The 19,033-nt window shown below is 39.3% G+C and overlaps 1 protein-coding gene across 5 annotated transcripts in view; it reads left to right on the top strand.

Moving 5' to 3' along the window:
* Positions 1 to 12,591, top strand: part of PDE7A (phosphodiesterase 7A) — a 122,422-nt gene extending 109,831 nt beyond the window's left edge. For all 5 annotated transcript variants that reach the window (XM_058528791.1, XM_058528792.1, XM_058528787.1 and 2 more), the window contains 6 exons: positions 1,041 to 1,172; positions 1,368 to 1,459; positions 3,445 to 3,589; positions 4,171 to 4,267; positions 5,165 to 5,245; positions 10,788 to 12,591. In XM_058528791.1, the coding sequence (XP_058384774.1) occupies positions 1,041 to 1,172; positions 1,368 to 1,459; positions 3,445 to 3,589; positions 4,171 to 4,267; positions 5,165 to 5,245; positions 10,788 to 10,996 (756 nt within the window). In that variant the 3' untranslated portion in view covers positions 10,997 to 12,591. The remainder of the gene's footprint in view (positions 1 to 1,040; positions 1,173 to 1,367; positions 1,460 to 3,444; positions 3,590 to 4,170; positions 4,268 to 5,164; positions 5,246 to 10,787) is intronic.
* The last annotated feature ends 6,442 nt before the right edge of the window (positions 12,592 to 19,033 follow it).

Here is a 19,033-nt window from a genome sequence, read left to right as displayed (position 1 = left end):
GGGTCATTTTTTATCATTGAAAATTTCAGTCAGGTAATAAACTTATTTATTATAAGCAAGATTAGTAATAATTATTAAGAGTAAAATTATAATTGCTAGTTTGCAAGATTACTTTTTCTGACATGAATACATTGTTTGCTGTCCTGAATGCATCTGTTCATTTGGAGTGGGTTTTATTCCAGACTGGACATAGACTGCCCCATGATTACTCAGTAGCTTTCTTAAACATTAGGACCTCAGAAATAACCTTGCATTTTAGATTCTTAGTTGAAATCCAGTAACCAATTTGTTGATAAATAAATACCCTCAGTCATAGCTCTTCTGTATTGTACATTTAAAAATCTGCTGGGGCCAGCCCGGTGGCGTAGCAGTTAAATTCTTGTGTTTCCATTCGACGGCCCGGGGTTCGAGGGTTCGGATCCTGGGTGTGGACCTACTCACTGCTCATCAAGCCATGCTGAGGCCGCGTCCCATATAGAAGAGCTACAACTCTACAACTATGACACACAGCCACGTACTGGGGCCTTGGGGAGAAAAAAAAAAAAGAGGAATATTGGCAACAAGCTGTGAGCACAGGGCCAATCTTCGTCAAAATAAATCTGCTAAGAGGGTAGATCTCATGTTAAGTGTTCTTACCACAATAAAATTTGTAAAAAAAAAAAACACCTCATAGGTCTATTCTGATAGTGGCTACAGTAATAACAATATGCAAACCTGCATTTGTTGTTTTAAAGCCATTATTTCTCAAAAAGATGGTTTATACTTCAGCCGCCATTTTAATTAAGCTTGTTTCAAGTGAGACAGTATAAGGATGAGCTCCATACACTCCATGTGGGCAGGGACTCAGTCATGTCTGCCCCCAGGGTCGTGACGAGGCCAGCACCTAGGGGTGTTTGGTGGCCTTGATGAATAGTCATCTGAAAAACATGAAGGGGCAGGAGGCTGTCAACATTACCATTGGAGGCTCATTCAAAACTATTGTGATGGTTCAGTTTATTTCAAATATGTCTGTAACTAATTATTCTTTTGTCTCACTTCAGCTTGCCAATTCCGTGACTCCTTGGGATGTCTTGCTGAGCTTAATTGCAGCTGCCACTCATGATCTGGATCATCCAGGTGTTAACCAACCTTTCCTTATTAAAACCAACCATTACTTGGCAACTTTATACAAGGTTAGTGCAATTTTATCATCAAAATTTAGTATTCTTGAATTCTAGAAAATGTTTCATGTTTTAAAGAAGTGAAAGTAGTAAACAAATTCTCAATGAGTGTTAGAATTTTAACCAGAGTAATACTGCTTACACATAATTCTTTATGTTCAGAAAGAGACTTACCATTAGATAACTCAGATATCCCCTTTTTTGTAGAATACCTCAGTACTGGAAAATCACCACTGGAGATCTGCAGTGGGATTATTGAGAGAATCCGGTTTATTCTCACATATGCCATTAGAAAGCAGGTAGGTTGGATTAAGACAAATTTAATTTGTTATGAACTATGGAAATTAATTTGGCAAAACAATTTTATAAAGTTTTAAAAATTATGTTATATTCAGGTGTTCCAAACTTTTCAGTTTTTGTTAAATTTAATGGGTAAATTATCTTATTTTACAAATTTATATCAAAATTTTAGTATTTTAAACCTATTCTGCAGTACAGTCAGTAGTATTTTTTTAGTGAATTTCTATGAAAGATCATTCCATAGGTTTGAGTACTATAAAATTCACTCCAAATACACAGTGGCTCAGTCAGAGTTTACTGCTTATTTATATAAGTAGTATTACATATTTCCATTTTATACTCATTTGAATAAAACCTTAAGTTCTAGGTGTAAAGGTAAATTTGACAGAAAGTAAACATTTTGTATAATAAATAGATTCATTAAAATCTATTCCAGGAAGTTTTCAAAACTGTAAGAAGTAAAAAGAATGCTTTATATCCTCAATAGTGTAATCCTGGAGTCACTTCTAGAACTATAGGATAAAATAGTGAACGGAAGGAACAGAAAATACTAATTTTTTAGAAAAGAGAATGTGAGGCAGGGCGGTTGAAAGCCTGGTCAACAGCACTGATGTCAGTGAGCCCAATATCGCACATCACTCCTCCACAAACGAAAGCTTTTGTTAAGGCCTCACTGCGGGAAGGTGCACGTAAGAGAACCGTGTAAGTGGGTGTAAATCATCTCATTCCAGAGAAAATGTGAGGCATAAAAATATGTTTGGGGTATTAAAATTTAAGTTACTATCTTTGTTCTTTCCTTCTTCCCTTTCATAATTTAAAACAACGTTATAAAAAAACTTAAGTGTTTTGTATAATGACCATAAGAAAAAAGCTGGACTTTATTTTTTATTTTTTTAAATCTTTATTCATGGATACCATTTGGAGTTATGACAATACTTCTGGTAAGTAAAATTGTTTCTTGCTGTCGTGGAAATATAAAAGTTGCTTAAACCATGCAGTGTTTGTAATATACAAATTTTCTTTTTCTTGATTAAGACAGATTAAAATGTTGGCTTCTTTAGTCCCTTGTCCCTTTTCATCATGCTTTGCGTTTGGTGATTAACCCTGTTGAATTCTCAGATTTAATAAAAATAAAAACTGAAAATGAGGAATGTTGTGTAATACCATTCTTTTTTATGTTTTCTTTATCTAGGGCTTGTTTTGTTTAATATTCAATATTGTGAGCTTTTAATCTGTTGGCGGCTCTTTACTGGTCGTTATCCGAAGATAGTGTTTGCTACAGCCCGTTGAAACAAAGGCAGGATTTTTTTTAAGCTTATGTCTCTTGTTGTTTTACTTGAGACGGTTTTTTAAATGACATAATGTATTTGTTATTTGTGTTAACATGTTACCATTTCCCTTCTAGAAAACTTAGATATTCATACAGATAATTGATTCTTAAATTTGACCCTAAAAGTATAGTTGAATCTGAACTTTTTTAAATCATTCGGTGGAATTTCCTCAGGCATCTTAGTCAGAATGTCGACAGGAGCCAGTTGTTGAATGGGCCATTCTTCCTCCATTTGAGTTTTCCTTCTGCCTTTCAGATCTCAGGCACCAAAAAACAAACCAAAGTTGTTTATCCCCAGCACAACCTAGTAAAGAATTTTCTCAAACAACATACTAATCTTATATAGGTTTTTTTTTTTTTAGGCAAATAATTCCACCTTGGCTGGCAAAATAAAGGCACTCTTTTTGGAATCTTTGCTTATTGGTAGTATTTTCCTACAAACTCGTCATGGTTTTAGTTTTGATTATTTTAGTAGGTTTTTTTTTATGCATTCTTTAAAATTTATTTTTTTGTGATAGGTTAATAGCTGAATGGCAGTTAGAATATCTTAGGGCTGCATAAAGCTTTCTGAGTATTAAGTTTAAGAAAAAAAAAATCAAGAAGTAACTATTTAATTGAAAGTCTTGTATTTTCTCTTTGTTTCTCTAATTCCAGGCAACAGATGGAGACTCAGATAGGTGCTTTGATACTAGCCACAGACATCAGTCGCCAAAACGAGTATCTGTCGTTGTTTAGGTCCCATTTGGATAGAGGCGACTTACACCTGGAAGACACCAGACATAGGCATTTGGTTTTACAGGTAAAATGGGGCTTGGAAAGATTCTATTTTTAGATCAAATCATGTGACTAGTAGAATAAAAATGAAATATTCTAGTGTAGTTTTCAGATTGGTTAAATCTTGAGGGAAAGCTGTGGAGTTTCCTTCCATTAGTAAAACACTTTCCAGAAGGTGAATCTGTTCCCTAGGAAAGTACCATCGCTTTTGTATTTTTCTTACTCAAGATTTCTAACATAAACAGTTTTTGCAAGATTTGGGTCTCAATCAACAAACAGCATTTTATTTTAATAAGTTCTCACATCTAAAAAATGAGAGAGAATTAGATGATTTATTTGTAGCTTTATGGTTAATCTGGTCCTTATGCTCAGCTCTTCGGTATTATCGAGCATGTATAAATTAGGTTAGCAGTCTTTCAGCATTTCTGCAAAAATGATCGGTAGCCCTAATGGCATCATAAAATTAATATAAAAGACAATGAATTTTCTGTTGCAATATTTTCTTTTTCTGTTTTTAAGGTGTTCTTTTTCCACTATTAATTTAAACTTAGTACAATTGAAATTTTACTTTTTTTCTTAAAACAATTTTAATATTTTGCTTGCTAGATGGCTTTGAAATGTGCTGATATTTGTAACCCATGTCGGACCTGGGAATTAAGCAAGCAGTGGAGTGAAAAAGTAACAGAGGAATTCTTCCATCAAGGCAAGTTACCGTATTGAGAGAATCGCTTCAGTCCAATTTTTAGCATCATATGAATAAAATAACAGCCATTTACAGGAGTCTAGCAGTGGATGTTTGATATTTTTAGCAACAATTCGCAATAGATGTACGTATAACCAATAATGTACAAATTGAGCATCTGTTTTGAAAATTAGTTGTTCTCTTTTGTGGTGACCAGATGTGTATGTGCGTTGATGAACTGATGGATCAGGTTGGAAATTCTGCTGTACAGAAAGATTTCCCTGACGTTGCTCTGTGCTTGTCATGTGTGGATGGCATGGCAGTATGAGCGTGTAAGATATAGTTTGTGATTTAAAGCCAGGAACCAAGGATGTTCATTACATGCACTTTCCTTTTAGAAATCTAAGATTTAAATTAAAATGCAGACAGAATTATAGTCTTGGGGAAACACCTAGTAAAAGTTTTCTACCTCTGCCATCAAAAATAGGATATCAGCTTGGCAACCTTTTCTGTGTGTGAATAACTTACATTTAAAAAAGAATGGGGCTGGCCCAGTGGCGTGGTGGTGAAGTTCACGTGCTCAACTTAGGCGGCCCCGGGTTTGCAGTTTCAGATCCTGGGTGCAGACCATGCACCGCACATCAGGCCATGCTGTGACGGCGTCCCATATACAAGATGGAGGAAGACTGGCACAGATGTTAGCCCAGGGACAATCTTCCTCACCAATAATAATAATAATAATAATAATAATAATAATAGAAAAATAAACAAGAACAAATTTAGAAGCCATTCTCTCATGAGGATTAAATATGTTAATGTTTTTCCTAAGGAGTTTACAAGTAAGATGAAGGCTTTAATTAACCAACAGGTGTGTTCCACAGTAATAATTTTATCTCTCTCTCTTGTTTTAATTTCTAGGAGATATAGAAAAAAAGTATCATTTGGGTGTGAGTCCACTTTGTGATCGTCAGACTGAATCTATTGCCAACATCCAGATTGGTAACTAAACTACTTAGATATGACTGGTTAGAAAATGCTGCTGATAATAATTTTGTCAAGAAGAGATATACATTTAAAGTATAAATATTAAAATTAGGCTCATTTCTATTTTTCAAATAATTTAAGAAATTTTACCCATGTTTTTCCTTTTTTTGGCTCTTATACTTTACTCTCATTCGATTTTAGGTCATAAAAAGCATAATTTTGCAGAGCAGGTAGTGATACTTGGTTTCTATTCTAAAACTGAAAGAATACATGATTTGCCCACGTAGAAGCTTCTTTTGCATAATTCTGGGACTGCTGTTTTAAAATGAAAAAGGCGACCCCTGCACATGATCATAATATGAAGACCAGTTTCTACCACTGGTTACTTTTCTCTTTTATCTCTGCCTATTGATTAAATCTAATTCTTCAGCATCTTGCACAGGCCTCTTGTAATTGAGCCTTGAATTGTCTCTTAAGTCTTCTTCCCAACAACATCCCCCTCAGTTAGCTACAGCAACTTGGGCTCTTCAGCATTCCCCAAATCCACGCTGCCTCTTCACTCTCTGTGCCTCGCCAGCTCTTCACATCTGCCTAATAGACTCCTTTTTCTTGAAGATCCACCTCAGGTGTCACCTCCTCCAGAAGCCGCCTTCCACTCTCTCCAGGCAGAGTTAGTCAGTCCTCTTCCAGAGCACTAGATATGTGTCTCATGGCTCCCAGGTCCTTGCCTTGCCTTTGGTGATGTATTCCTGAGGCCTAGCGCTGCACCTAGAAGCAGGAGGTACTTGAGAACTGTTTGTTGAGTGAACCATAACTGTAATGGAAAGCATAATGAAGTGTGCCATGACTAAAGTTGTGCATCTTGTTGGAAAAGAGCATAGGAGAGGTTGACCAAGATTGGGCATGTGGGGGGTTGAGTGTAAAGTATGGGGACCGTGGGGGCATGACTCAGCAAGGTATTGAGGGATGAATGCAATTTTGGTAACTGGTGTTGAGTAGGCCTTTGAGGGGTAGGCTGAACATAGTGAAATATGTACACAGTCTTCAGAAAGATAAAGTTTCTAGAAATTCAGAAGATAGCACAATACCATGGCATAATACTCTGAGAAGAGGATTGTGCTGTAGGGTCAGAAATTCAGAAATATAATTCTTACATTGTAATTGCAAAGGATCTTCATGTGGAAGACAGTGGGTGGTAACTGATGTGACTGCAGAGAGATAAGTAGAGAAGATGGAGAGTCGGGCCCAGAGGAGTGTGGCATAGGCCATAGGACAGGTGCGAGGACGCCAGGTCTCCGAGGGCTCACACCGGTCAGGGATGCAGAAGGGGCTAGCAGAGGGGAGGATAATAAGACAAAAAATAGATCTGCTCTGCCCTGATTCTCAGCTAGAATAATCAAATGCAGAAGAATAGATGAAATATGGGCAAAAGGGAATTGAATTGAAGATAGGTGAGTGAGTAGTCAACTCACTCTAGCTACTAAAGTAGCTATTAAATGTCTTTTTGCCTGAGTAAATTATTCCGGAGATTAATGAGAGAACTTGCAAATGAGGTTTTAAAAAATTGCAATTTTAAAAGGGAAAAGAAGCTCAATCCCTTAAACTGTTCATCTCAGTCTATAGATTTTGTCAGTGTTGGACAGTTGGGTCATCAGAACGACAGGGAGAAGGTAAATGGTGAGTTGCCATCTACTGACTCCTCAGAACCACCCTAGGAGACAAGTACTGCTCCTCTCCTTTTCAGGGAGTTTGCCCAGTTTATACAGTTAACAGCTGTGGCTCTTTCTGATCTCACATCCCAGGTAAACTGGGGCTTGGAAAGATTCTATTTCTGGGATAAATCATGTGACTATCAGAATAAATACTACACTAAGCAGTGATTACTCGGAGCCAGCATAGGGTCAGTACATAGAAGTCATGTTTAATTAACCTAATTTCCTTCTTTGTTAGGAATACTAATTTCATTGAACAAGAAAGTATCATGTTCTGGATAAGAGCAAGGCATTGCGTCCTGTGGGATCTCTGGAGCTAAGATAGAGGCCCGCGGGCTGGTACAGTTAAGTGGATTCACAAGTGGTTGAGCAGCTGAGTCCTGCCCTCCGAGCGAGAGGGTGCCGTATGGCCGTGTCCATGGGCCTGGCCTGTTCATTTCTATCAGGTACTTAAGACCTAAAAGGAATTTCAGGTTAACATAGAGCCAAAAGCCATAGCTGATTTGTTGGATATTAGAGGCAGGATCCAAAAGCTCTCAACCAGTTGGATCAATGGGAAGAATCAAATAAGATGAATCTTGTAAAACCTATGATAGTAAAGTTCTACATTTGGGTGCAAAACGCCAGCTACTCATGGCTTAACCATGGCACCTAGAAGACACGGGGCCCTGGGTGGCTGGTCCAGCCTGACACATTGGTGTGAGGATGGCTGCCAGAAAGCTGCTGTGTTCTTTGACTGCAGTCCTGGCATTTTCTATGTTTGTTACCTCTTTCTCTTCACCAAAATATGCCTCCTTGAGGGCAGATCTTGTCTGTCTTACTCGTTGCTCCATCCCCAGCCACCCTAGAGCAGTGCCTGGCATACAGTACGTTTCCAGTTAATATGTGTGGAGGGAATGGAAGAAATGAAAGAAGGAAAGAAATGAAAAGAAAGCCTTATTTTCGATATCACAACTACAGTAGTGTTCCTTCCCCCTTATCCGCGGGGATTACTTTCCAAGACCCCAGTGGATGCCTGAAACCACGCATAGTACCAAACCCTATATATATATATACAGTGTTTTTTCCTATACAAATATACCTGTGATAAAGTTTAATTTATGAATTAGGCACAGTGAGAGATTAACAATAACTAAAAATGAACCAATATGCTGTAATAAAAGTTATATGAATGTGGTCTCTCTCTCTCAAAATATCTTATTTACTGTACTCCTTTCTTCCTGTGATGATGTGGGACGATACAATGCCTGCGTGATGAGGTGAAGTGAGATGAAAATCGTAGGCATTAGGATGTAATGTTAGGCTACTACTGACCTTCTGACAATACATCAGGAGGAGGATCATCTGCCTCAGGTGATCCTGGATCATCGAGCCATGACGATGTTGACGGTTGGGTTAAAATAAGGGTTGCTTGAACACAAGCACTGCAATGCCATGACAGTCAATCTGATAAGAGATGACTACTAAGTGACTGCGGGGCGGTAGCATCTACAGTGTAGATACGCTGGACAAAGGGATGACTCACATCCCAGGAGGGGGAAGGCAAGAGATTTCATCATGCTATTCAGAACAGTGCAATTTAAAACTTATGAATTGTTTATTTCTGGAGTTTTCCATTTAATATTTTTGGACCGTGGTTGACTGTGAGTAACTGAAACCTTGGAAAGTGAAACCGCGGATAGGGGGACTAGTGTACTATTTCAGATACCATGATTTGTACACTTAAAAAAATTCAGCCATCAGGGCAAGAAGATATATCTTGGTTAATATAAACAGTTCACTGGGACTAGAATGGGGGTGAGTTAGGGAGGAGAGGCCGCACGGAAGATCAGAGTAGGGAAGGCCCAGACATATTACATGCTCTGTCAAAGAGTTTGGAATGTATCTTGGAGGCAGTAGAGAGCTAGCAGATTAAACTGTTTTTAAGATTACTGGATTCATGCTTTAGAAAACTAATGCTAGGGGCCAGCCCCGTGGCTTAGCGGTTAAGTGCACGCACTCCGCTACTGGCGGCCCGGGTTCGGATCCCGGGCGTGCACCAACGCACCGCTTCTCCAACCATGCTGAGGCCACGTCCCACATACAGCAACTAGAAGGATATGCAGCTCTGACATCAAACTACCTACTGAGGCTTTGGGGGAAAAAAAAAAAGGAGGAGGATTGGCAATAGATGTTAGCTCAGAGCCGGTCTTCCTCAGCAAAAAGAGGAGGATTGGCATGGATGTTAGCTCAGGGCTGATCTCCCTCACAAAAAAAAAAAAAAGAAAAGAGAGAAAGCTAATGCTGGCAGCAGGGACTGACTGGAAGGTGAGAGGAGGCTTTTGCAGTATTACAGGTGATAATGAGGGCCTTTTCAAAAGGGAAGTAGGTGACAAGGGATTTCAGAGGTAGAACTCACAGCTCTTGGTGACTAATAGCTAATAGAATATAGGGGTGAGGAGAAACAATATCGAAAGATGGCTCTGTTTGTAAATCTGAAACTATTGTAAAATAAAAAGCATATTAAATGTTAAAAAAAAAAAAAAATTCAGCCGTCAGGGGCCAGCCCGATGGCGTAGCGGTTGGGTTTGTGCATTCCACTGCAGCGGCCCGGGGTTCACCAGTTCGGATCCTGGGCACAAACCTACTCACTGTTTATCAAGCCATGCTGAGGCGGCGTCCCACATAGAAGAGCTACAGCTCTACAACTATGATACACAACTGTGTACTGGGGCTTTGGGGAGAAAAAAGTAAAAAAGAGGAAGATTGGCAGCAGATGTTAGCACAGGGCCAGTCTTCCAAAAAAAAAAAAATCAGCCATCAGACTATATTACTTTTCTAATTAAAAGTAGTGGTGCTAATTGGTTTAATTTCAGTGAGATTTTTTTGTTGGCTAAATGGAACCTAAGTTGTCTGTGGTTGACATGGTTTTTTGCTGCCAAGAAAAAGTTCTGGAGGCGAAGAAAATTTTAAAACTGTTACACAAGCAATGATTAAAATTTGAATGTACATTTTCCCTGTCCTTAACAGATCAAAAGTTTAGGAAGATAATGTTATTTGTTTCTCCTCATATATATGATTTGATTGATAAGGCATTTTCTAGGAGGCTTCTTTTCACTTGTATGAGATACTGTGTAATCCTAAATCAGATATAGTGTGCACTTGAGTGCTGTATCACCTAAAGATGCACACAATCCTGAAATTACTCACTGTCTTTTTCTGACTGTGAATTAAGGGAGATCAGTTATGTAAGTTGTTTATAAAGTAAGACCCTGGTACACTTTTGGTATTCACTTTAATAATTGTTTAAACTAATCTCCTCTGTTCTTTTTAGACTCATAATTTTTGTCATGAGTTTTCCCTTTATAAATTGAGTTAAGTAAAACTGTCAGCGGTAATCATGACCAGGTGTGAAGGTTACCATCCCTAAGGGGATAACGCGGTAAACGACCACCAGCTCCGCTTCAGTTCCGGCCTCGTCACCCACAGTCCTGGAGGAGACGCCCTCGTAGTCTCCACCTGTCGCACTGGAACCATCCCACAAATTGTTATGCCCTGCTATCCTCAGAATTGATATGGCCATTGTGTGTTTGCTTAAATAAAAGGATGTGCTTGTGCACCTGAGAGGAATCATCAGAAAAGATTTAATATGTTTGTCAGTTCACCTTTATTTCAAGTTCCATTAAGTTACTTAAATATATTCTTCAGAGAAGATATGTAAATTTACACACACATATTAGAGTCTTTTGAAAAATAAGATTTAGGTAATATTGGAATAGGACTTAAGAGAGTAAACACCACATAGATGTTTTAAAGATAAAGTTTTGGAACATATGTTAATACCTTTTTTCTCTTATTTTCTCAAGGTTTTATGACTTACCTAGTGGAGCCTTTATTCACAGAATGGGCCAGGTTTTCCAATACAAGGCTATCCCAGACAATGCTCGGACATGTGGGGCTGAATAAAGCCAGTTGGAAGGGACTGCAGAGAGAACAGTCCAGCAGTGAGGACACTGATGCTGCATTTGAGGAGTTGAACTCACAGTTATTACCTCAGGAAAATCGGTTATCATAACCCCCAGAATCAGTGGGACAGACTGCCTCCTGGAGGTTTTTAGAAATGTGAAATGGGGTCTTGAGGTGAGAGAACTTACTCTTGACTGCCAAGGTTTCCAAGTGAATGATGCCAGCATTATTTATTTCCACGATTTCCTCTGTTGGATCATTTGAACCCACTTTTTAATCATAAGACCTGAACATATAGCAATATGCATTTGGCTTTCGTGTGAAACCTTGAATACGCAAAGCCCAGCAGAAGAGAATCTGAAGAGTAACAGAGGAAGTGCCGTGTGCCATGTGGTTTTCAAAGCATTTCTTCCTCGAGCCTTGAAACTTGAACTGAACCTTTCAGCAGAAATCTCTTGGAATTGAACCAGTCTGATGCAACATTGTGTCTCTGTACCTTCCACTAAGTTCTCTCTGAGAAAATAGAAATGTGAAGTGCCCAGCCTCTGCTGCCTCCGGCAAGACTCGATGTTTACAAATCAACTCTGAAATCCTGGTTCCCCATTTGCCTTGGAGCATGATTGTGAAGGAACCACTAGGACTTTTAAAGATCAAACTTTCACCTGCAGCTCTTTCCCCTGGTTTGCCTTTTTTCTTCTTTGGACGCCACCAAAGCCTCCCATTTGCTATGGTTTTATTTCGTGCACTGGAAACTGAGCATTTACCGTCGAGTTCCGCCGAGCTTTCACTCCAGTGCTGTTGGCAATGCAATTTTTTAACTATTGGTTTTTAATTTGGGGCGGGAGGGGAGGAACACCAATGTCCTAGCTGTATTATGATTCTGCAGTGGAGACATTGCATGTTGTTTTCACTACTGTACACTTGACCTGCACATGCAAGAAAAAGGTGGAATGTTTAAAACACCATAATCAGCTCAGGGTATTTGCCAATCTGAAATAAAGTGGGATGGGGAAGTGTGTCCTTCAGAGCAAGGGTACTAAAGTCCCTTTCGCTGCAGTGGGTGAGAGGTATGTTGTGTGTGGATGTATGGATGCGTGTTTGCGTGCATGTCCGTGCATGTATGACTGTGCATGTGTTATATTTATCCATGTGGGAAAGGATCTGAAATGTAAGCTTTTATTTATTATGTTGGAATGTGACATAGTAAGCAGCCGCACTTGGGGGAGGGGGTAGGTGAGCCGTGACCGATTGCTCCAGTGGCCTTAAACTATGCACAAAGCTAAGTGACCAAACCTCTTGTTTTGATTTGAATAAAAGTGCATTGTTTTCTTGTCCCTCCCTTTGATGAAACGTTACCCTTTGATGGGCCTTTTGATGTGAACAGATGTTTTCTAGGACAAAATCTAAGGACTAATTTTAAACTTAAAACATTCCACTTTTGTAATTTGTTTTAAATTGTTTTATGTATAGTAAGCACAACTGTAATCTAGTTTTAAGAGAAACCGGTGCTTTCTTTTAGTTCAATTGTATTTCCCTTGTTACTGTAAAAGACTGTTTATTAATTATGTTTACAGTTTGTTGCAACAGCCATTTTCTTGGGAGAAAGCTTGAGTGTAAAGCCATTTGTAAAAGGCTTTGCCATACTCATTTTAATATGTGCCTGTTGCTGTTAACTTTTGATGAATAAAAACCTATCTTTTCATATTTTTATCTTTGATATTTACCTTATAACTCAATCCTTTGGAAATCATGATGCTAAATTACTAGGAAATCAGAGTGAGCTTCCTGGCTCTAGCATTCACTCATCAGATCTTTATTGAGGCAGCGCTGGGTACAGGCACGGTCCTGTGGGGTTATCCACTATTATCTGCACCTCTGAGGCCCCAGTTACATAGTTTGCTCAGTCTTGACTCACACACGTAGAGGTCAGCTTTGATCCCAGGCCTCTTGACTCCAAAGCCTTTTGTTCCCACAGCTGGGAACTGCATAAGACATCAGCACCTCTTCCAATACTACATGTATTGGCCTTTTTAAAGTAAAGAAATAAGAAATGGCCACTTAATTCTACTTGATTGATATCAGCGTAAGGTACCACTGGGATTCCTCCTCTTATCTTCTCAAGTCCAGTTCATTAGAGGGGATATAGTGCAGACTTTTAAATCAAACATATTGTCATTATTTGCATAGAGGAATGATGTCCAATAGAAATATAATATGAGCCATGAAAGTGATCTTTAATTTTCTAGTAGCCACATTAAAAAAAGGAAAAAGAAACATGGAATTTTAATAATATTTATTCCAATATATCCAAAATATTTTATCACTTCAATAAGTAGTCATTATAAAAAACACCCACTGAGATATTTTACATTCTTTTGGTACAGTCTTTGAAATCCAGTGTGTATTTTACACTTACAGAACATCTCCATTTAGACTAGCCACATTTCAAGTGCCCAGTATCCACATGTGGCTAGTGGCTACCATACTGGACAGCATGGGTACAGAAGTCTGATGGTAGCAGAGCAGTGTCACCTGGGGAAGGTCAACTGGCCACTTATATGAGGTGGCATCACCTTGGCAAATGATGCATCCAGAGTCTCATAAGGATCTTTACAAGCTCACAGACCAAGTACGTCAGCACATGGAGAGTGGAACTCTCATAGCAAACTCTCATTAACCAAGCTTACAATAACTGATGTTTTTAAAAAGTGTTAATATTTTAATTTGCAATGAGAAATGTAACTATCAATCATTCTTTCCCTTTAGGCAAATCTTCTTGGGAAGCCAAATTATGATCAGCCGGTTACTTGCTGAGCATGGATTCTGAGCAAGGGAAGCAAGCTGCCTCATGCATCTGTCTCCCCATGGGGAGATACCTGCTGATGCTCATGTTTGTGGACCAGGGTTCTCTCTTCCCCTGGACTCGGCCAGTAATTTCTTCTCCACGTCAGCTGCCGGTTGGCACATCCAGTAGATATGTCAGTACCTTCCGCCTTGTCTCAATTGAGCCTGCCTGGGCTCCATCTGCCTGTGTACGATTGCTTACTTCTGCTCTGATCCATTATATGTTTCTTATTGTTTGATACTCAAAGGATTAGCTTTTTATTTACACATTCTCAAGGGGCCACACCTCAGCATTGCTCCCATTTCCTGCCTACACGTATACTAAACCCATTGAAAAGCTGTGTTTTGTTATGTATATGTGGAACTCACCATCACAGCCCTGCTTCTTAAATATGACCTATACTCCTTGAACACTGATTTTCTAGAAGGATTTGAGGAAACAGTTCAGTAATTTAGAAGATCACATTTAAAATAAATGATTAAATATTATGGAACAGAATACAAAATTCACAAGAATTTTAAGATAAAACAGGAGACTTCAAAGAATTGTTGAGCATGTAGCAGCCCTTGGTGGGGCTCTAGGCCCAACACGTTAGTGGGGGGACATCTCCTCTGCTCTGGAGGTAAAGGTCCTTGGAGAGAAAGTTTTGGCAAGCCTTAGCTTAACAACAACAAAAAATCTGGTTCCTCATCAATATTTGTACTCTGTAAATGTGATGGTTTATAATGATCCTCTTTTTTTTTTTTTTTTGTGAGGAATATCAGTCCTGAGCTAACATCCATGCCAATCCTCCTCTTTTTGCTAAGGAAGACCGGCCCTGAGCTAACATCTATTCCAATCCTCCTCCTTTTTCCCCCCTTTTTCTCCCGAAAGCCCCAGTAGATAGTTGTGTGTCATAGTTGCACATCCTTAATTGCTGTATGTGGGCCGCTGCCTCAGCATGGCCGGAGAAGCGGTGCGTCGGTGCGCGCCCGGGATCCAAACCCGGGCCGGCAGTAGCGGAGCGCACGCACTTAACCGCTAAGCCACGGGACCGGCCCCTATAATGATCCTCTGTATAAAAGAAGTAAATATTTTATGTCCTTTGCAAACATGGGAAAACATATTTGTACCTGAGGTACAGGTTAGAGGTGCTAGTAATTCTTTGAAGATTCCTATAATGGTCTCTTTTTCCAAAATGCTTTCTTGGCTCTTAAAGCTTTCAAAATTTTCTTAAAACTTTCACATCAGAGGTTTACAATGTTTTCATGTATACTTTTTTTAATGTATAAATTATTTTGTTTCAATCCCCTCCCAATTAGGATCTCCTGCTTGGGAAAATATACAATGACCAACAGCTAATATGCATTCAGTACTGTATTTCAATAAATGTGCTGATGAATCACTATAGCATAGCATACATTTGAAACCTATAGTTGTACAGATGTGTGCAAGCCAGTCAGCCACTCCCTGCTTGCTAAGGATCCGCAGGCAACCTGAGTCTTTTGGAAGTCCCCTAAGGGTCCACGGTCTACAGATGGAATGACCACTACTTAGGGGTGAGCTGATGGGGGGCACACAGCAGGTTTCCTCCATCTTGTCTCCTGTGCTCAGCATAAGGCTAGTGTAAATTGGGCCATCAATAAATGTTTGTTGAACAAATTAATTTGGTATTAATGTGTTTTCTTTTTAGCTGTCAGTTTATCATTAAGAGAAATTGGAACTACTCTATGCTGAAGTCATGTGGCAAGCAGTATGTGAGTTCCTATTGTGTGCAGAGCAGTGCACTGGGTGTAATAAAGGGGTATTAAAAATTATAAAACATGGTCTCTGTTCTCAGAATGTTTGGGTGACAAAATGATGTGTGAAAAGTGTAACATAATATAGCAGGTTTTTGTATTGTACAGAATGAATGCAAAGTGTTGGGGTGTTTAGGAGAATGAATTGTTTGGTTAATGATTCGACCATTTCTGATAATTCTTCAATTTCATTATTGTTAACATCCATGAATGGTAAAATCATTTGGCTTTCAAATTTGATTTTAAAATATAGTCTTAGATGTTCAGTATGATACTTTTAGTAAAATACTTTTATCAATCACAATAACATTTTTTACTTTTACACCTACACTTTCTAAGTCATCCTGAAACCTATCTTGAAGTCTGGTAGAATGCTGGGGGAAGAGAGAAACAACCCTGTTTTTAATATTCGATTCCTTTTTGGATGTAATTTAAAACTGAAGCACAGTGACTTATTGGTCTATTGCAACTTTAAACTGGCCCCATCAATAGTCTTTGTTTAGAAATTCCATCTTATAGTACAACATTTATCTTTAAGAAATTTCATCTTGTATTACAACATTTATCTTTAAGCTATGCATACATTTAGATGAGATTTTTTGAGCATAAATTTGAAGTGTTGCTTTACTGCTGAGCCATGTCCTATAAACAATCAGGAGGCTGCATGATATCCCAAGTTCCTTTATCTTAGCTGAAATTTCTAAAAGTTATATCTCTAAACTTTTTGAAGGAAGTATCATAAAGGAGTGTGTTTAAAGTTCCTATTGGACATTGGCAGAAAACAGAACTTCTGAATTTCCATCTAAGAATCATCACAAGATAGATAGATAGGGGTTAGCTTTTTCCATTAAAGGGAACAGAGACTCACTCAGATTACTTCAGGATCACTGGGGCTTTATCATGAGGATTCATGTTCATAACAATGGAGACAAACCCTCATGAGGGCTGTAGAAAGCAGAAACGGGGGTCTCATCATTCTGAGATGTAGCTTCTTGATGAATCTGCTTCTCCCACACTCCTGCGCCTCTTCTGTCTCTTCTCTACCTTGCAGTGTCTGCTTAGAAAGGCTGTATGATGGAGTATAGTTTTAAAAAGTGTCTTTATGGCTAGATAGGCCTGGGTTTGGGTCTTTTGTCTGTATTAGCTGTGGATCCTTGGGCAAGTTACCTCATCTTTTGAGTGGCTTCCTAACCTGTAAAATGTCTGTCTCTTAAAAGTAAAATAATGTGTTGATACATAGTTAAGTGTTCAATCAATGGCCTAATTCATTTCCTCATAATCTGTTTTGTATAAACTGCTCATGGATACAATTGAACCTCATGACATCCTTATTTGAGCTCTGAATACTAACTGCCTCTCTCTCTCAAGGTTTCCTATTCAAATTGCTGAGAGACTCTGATTGGACCAGCTTATCAAGGCTGTGTCCTTGGTCACAGACCAGTCAGTCTGTGCATTACCAGGTATTCCCCCTTGCAGAAGGGAAGGCAGAGGTTTCAGATGCTGGGCAGTGTGCCGTAAGGTTGGGTTGGGTTAAGGAGAATCTGGGTGACCTGACTCCCAAGGTCCGTGTCTTACGTACTTCTTCTCTACCCTTGTTGCTACACCAGTATTACAGAATGACTTCCCAACCATCCTCGAGTTCTTATCCTTTTTCACCCTTTAATGAGCAGCAAGACTGGCCAATGAAGAGGGATGGCCATTAGGCAACATTAACAGAAGGCTCTTTCTTTATATCTCCGGTAAAAATCCTGTTATGAAGAGTTTGGCCTTTCTCCCCAAGGCTTTCCCAGCTAGGAAAAAAGCAATTATGAGGGCCGGCCCCGTGGCTTGGCAGTTGAGTGCGCACGCTCCGCTGCTGGCGGCCCGGGTTCGGATCCCAGGCGCGCACCAACGCACCGCTTCTCCAGCCATGCTGAGGCTGCGTCCCACATACAGCAGCTAGAAGGATGTGCAACTATGACATACAACTATCTACTGGGGCTTTGGGGGGAAAAATAAATAAATAAAATTAAAAAAAAAAAAAAAGCAATTATGAGAGACTGCTCTATTATAAGCCATGGCTGTTTGGTATGGGATGGGAGGCACTCCTTGGGTTATCATTTACCTTTCTGAGAAGGTCTAAATTACACTCATGTTCCACACTAACCTTATGACAGGAGTTCTCTGTGACCTTTAGAAGAGGCTGGAGAAGAGTGGTGACAGGCTCCAGCTGTAGGAACATTAAGGCTTCTACCCTATATGAAGTGGACTAAGGACAACAGTCTCAGGGAAACAAACATACAAGAGTTCTGAATCCTTACTTGGTTATGTGGTTTTTATCATCCTATCTGTTCTCAAGTGACCCCATTAGTACCAATGAGGAGCCATCTCACAAGGTTTACAAAGAAAAATAAGATTTTTAAGATATAGGTTCAATGGGGTAGCTCAGAAGAATGTTGCATCTCTGGGATGAGACAGGGAAAGAGGAGAAGGAATGGCTGAAGGCTGATGAGAAATATTGTGACAATAACAGTCATAAAGCCAAGTGTCTCATTCTGCCTGGCAATCTCAGAACCGAGTTTATTGGGTTAACTCCTGAAAGTTTAAACTTCTATCTGCCAGATTCTAACCCACAGAGAGAACGTCTATTTTTGGAGAAGTTATCAGGACTGTTTATCCAAGGTATTTGTTTCTGGTAGTTGTTACCGCATGTTGACTTCCTCACCACTGAGACACAGACTCAGGAATTCCTAATAGAGCAAGAGGACAGGATTCTTCTACCAAAGGGCTTGTGACTGGGGAGACAACCAGAACTAAAGACTGTGCAAGTAGGTGCACAGGGTGACACCTCCAGATACCGAGGACCATGAATCCTAGGAGAAATCTGTCTACTGGAAACTACAGTGACCCCATGTAAAATGACATAGGTAATAACTTATTTAGCACTCTACTGCTCATAGAATATGTTCCAAATCATTATTTCCTTTACTCCTCAACAATTTTTTGAGCCGAGCATTATTCCCATTTTAAAAACAGACATGACTTGGCCAGGATCACATACACACATCGCATGTAACGCCAAGTCCAGTGCTCTGACTCATATTGTGGAAGTAAAGGAGCCCCTGGACTAGTCAGAACCACAGCAGACAAAACATTATTTCAGTTACTTAACTTTTTGAGCCTCAGCTATAAAATGTAGAGTTTAACTATTTTTAAAGTCTTTCACTTCAGGGATTATGTTGGGTGGGAGAACAGACACTGGATGAGATGGGCGTGAGGAAGATGGCAAAGCAGGTCTCACCCATCCCAGATGTGGCTTGGAGGCTTGGAACCCTGAGGAAACGCACCCCAAGTGACTGCCCTTCTCTTTTCCTGCTGAAATCCCTATAAGAGAAAGGTGAATGAGAGGAGATATAGTTGATCTTAAGGAATATATTTCCACTTGACAAATGCAGAAAGCAAATTATTCCTAAGAAGCTACATATGCAAAATAAAAGAATCTTGCCTATTGCAAAAAAAGAAAACATATATATAGGCACTATGG

Source organism: Diceros bicornis, chromosome 33, assembly GCF_020826845.1.
Source record: "Diceros bicornis minor isolate mBicDic1 chromosome 33, mDicBic1.mat.cur, whole genome shotgun sequence".
In the NCBI taxonomy this organism is placed as follows: Eukaryota; Metazoa; Chordata; class Mammalia; order Perissodactyla; family Rhinocerotidae; genus Diceros; species Diceros bicornis.
The sequence above is the reverse complement of the archived record's forward strand: the minus strand, read 5'-3'. Positions and strand labels throughout refer to the sequence as shown.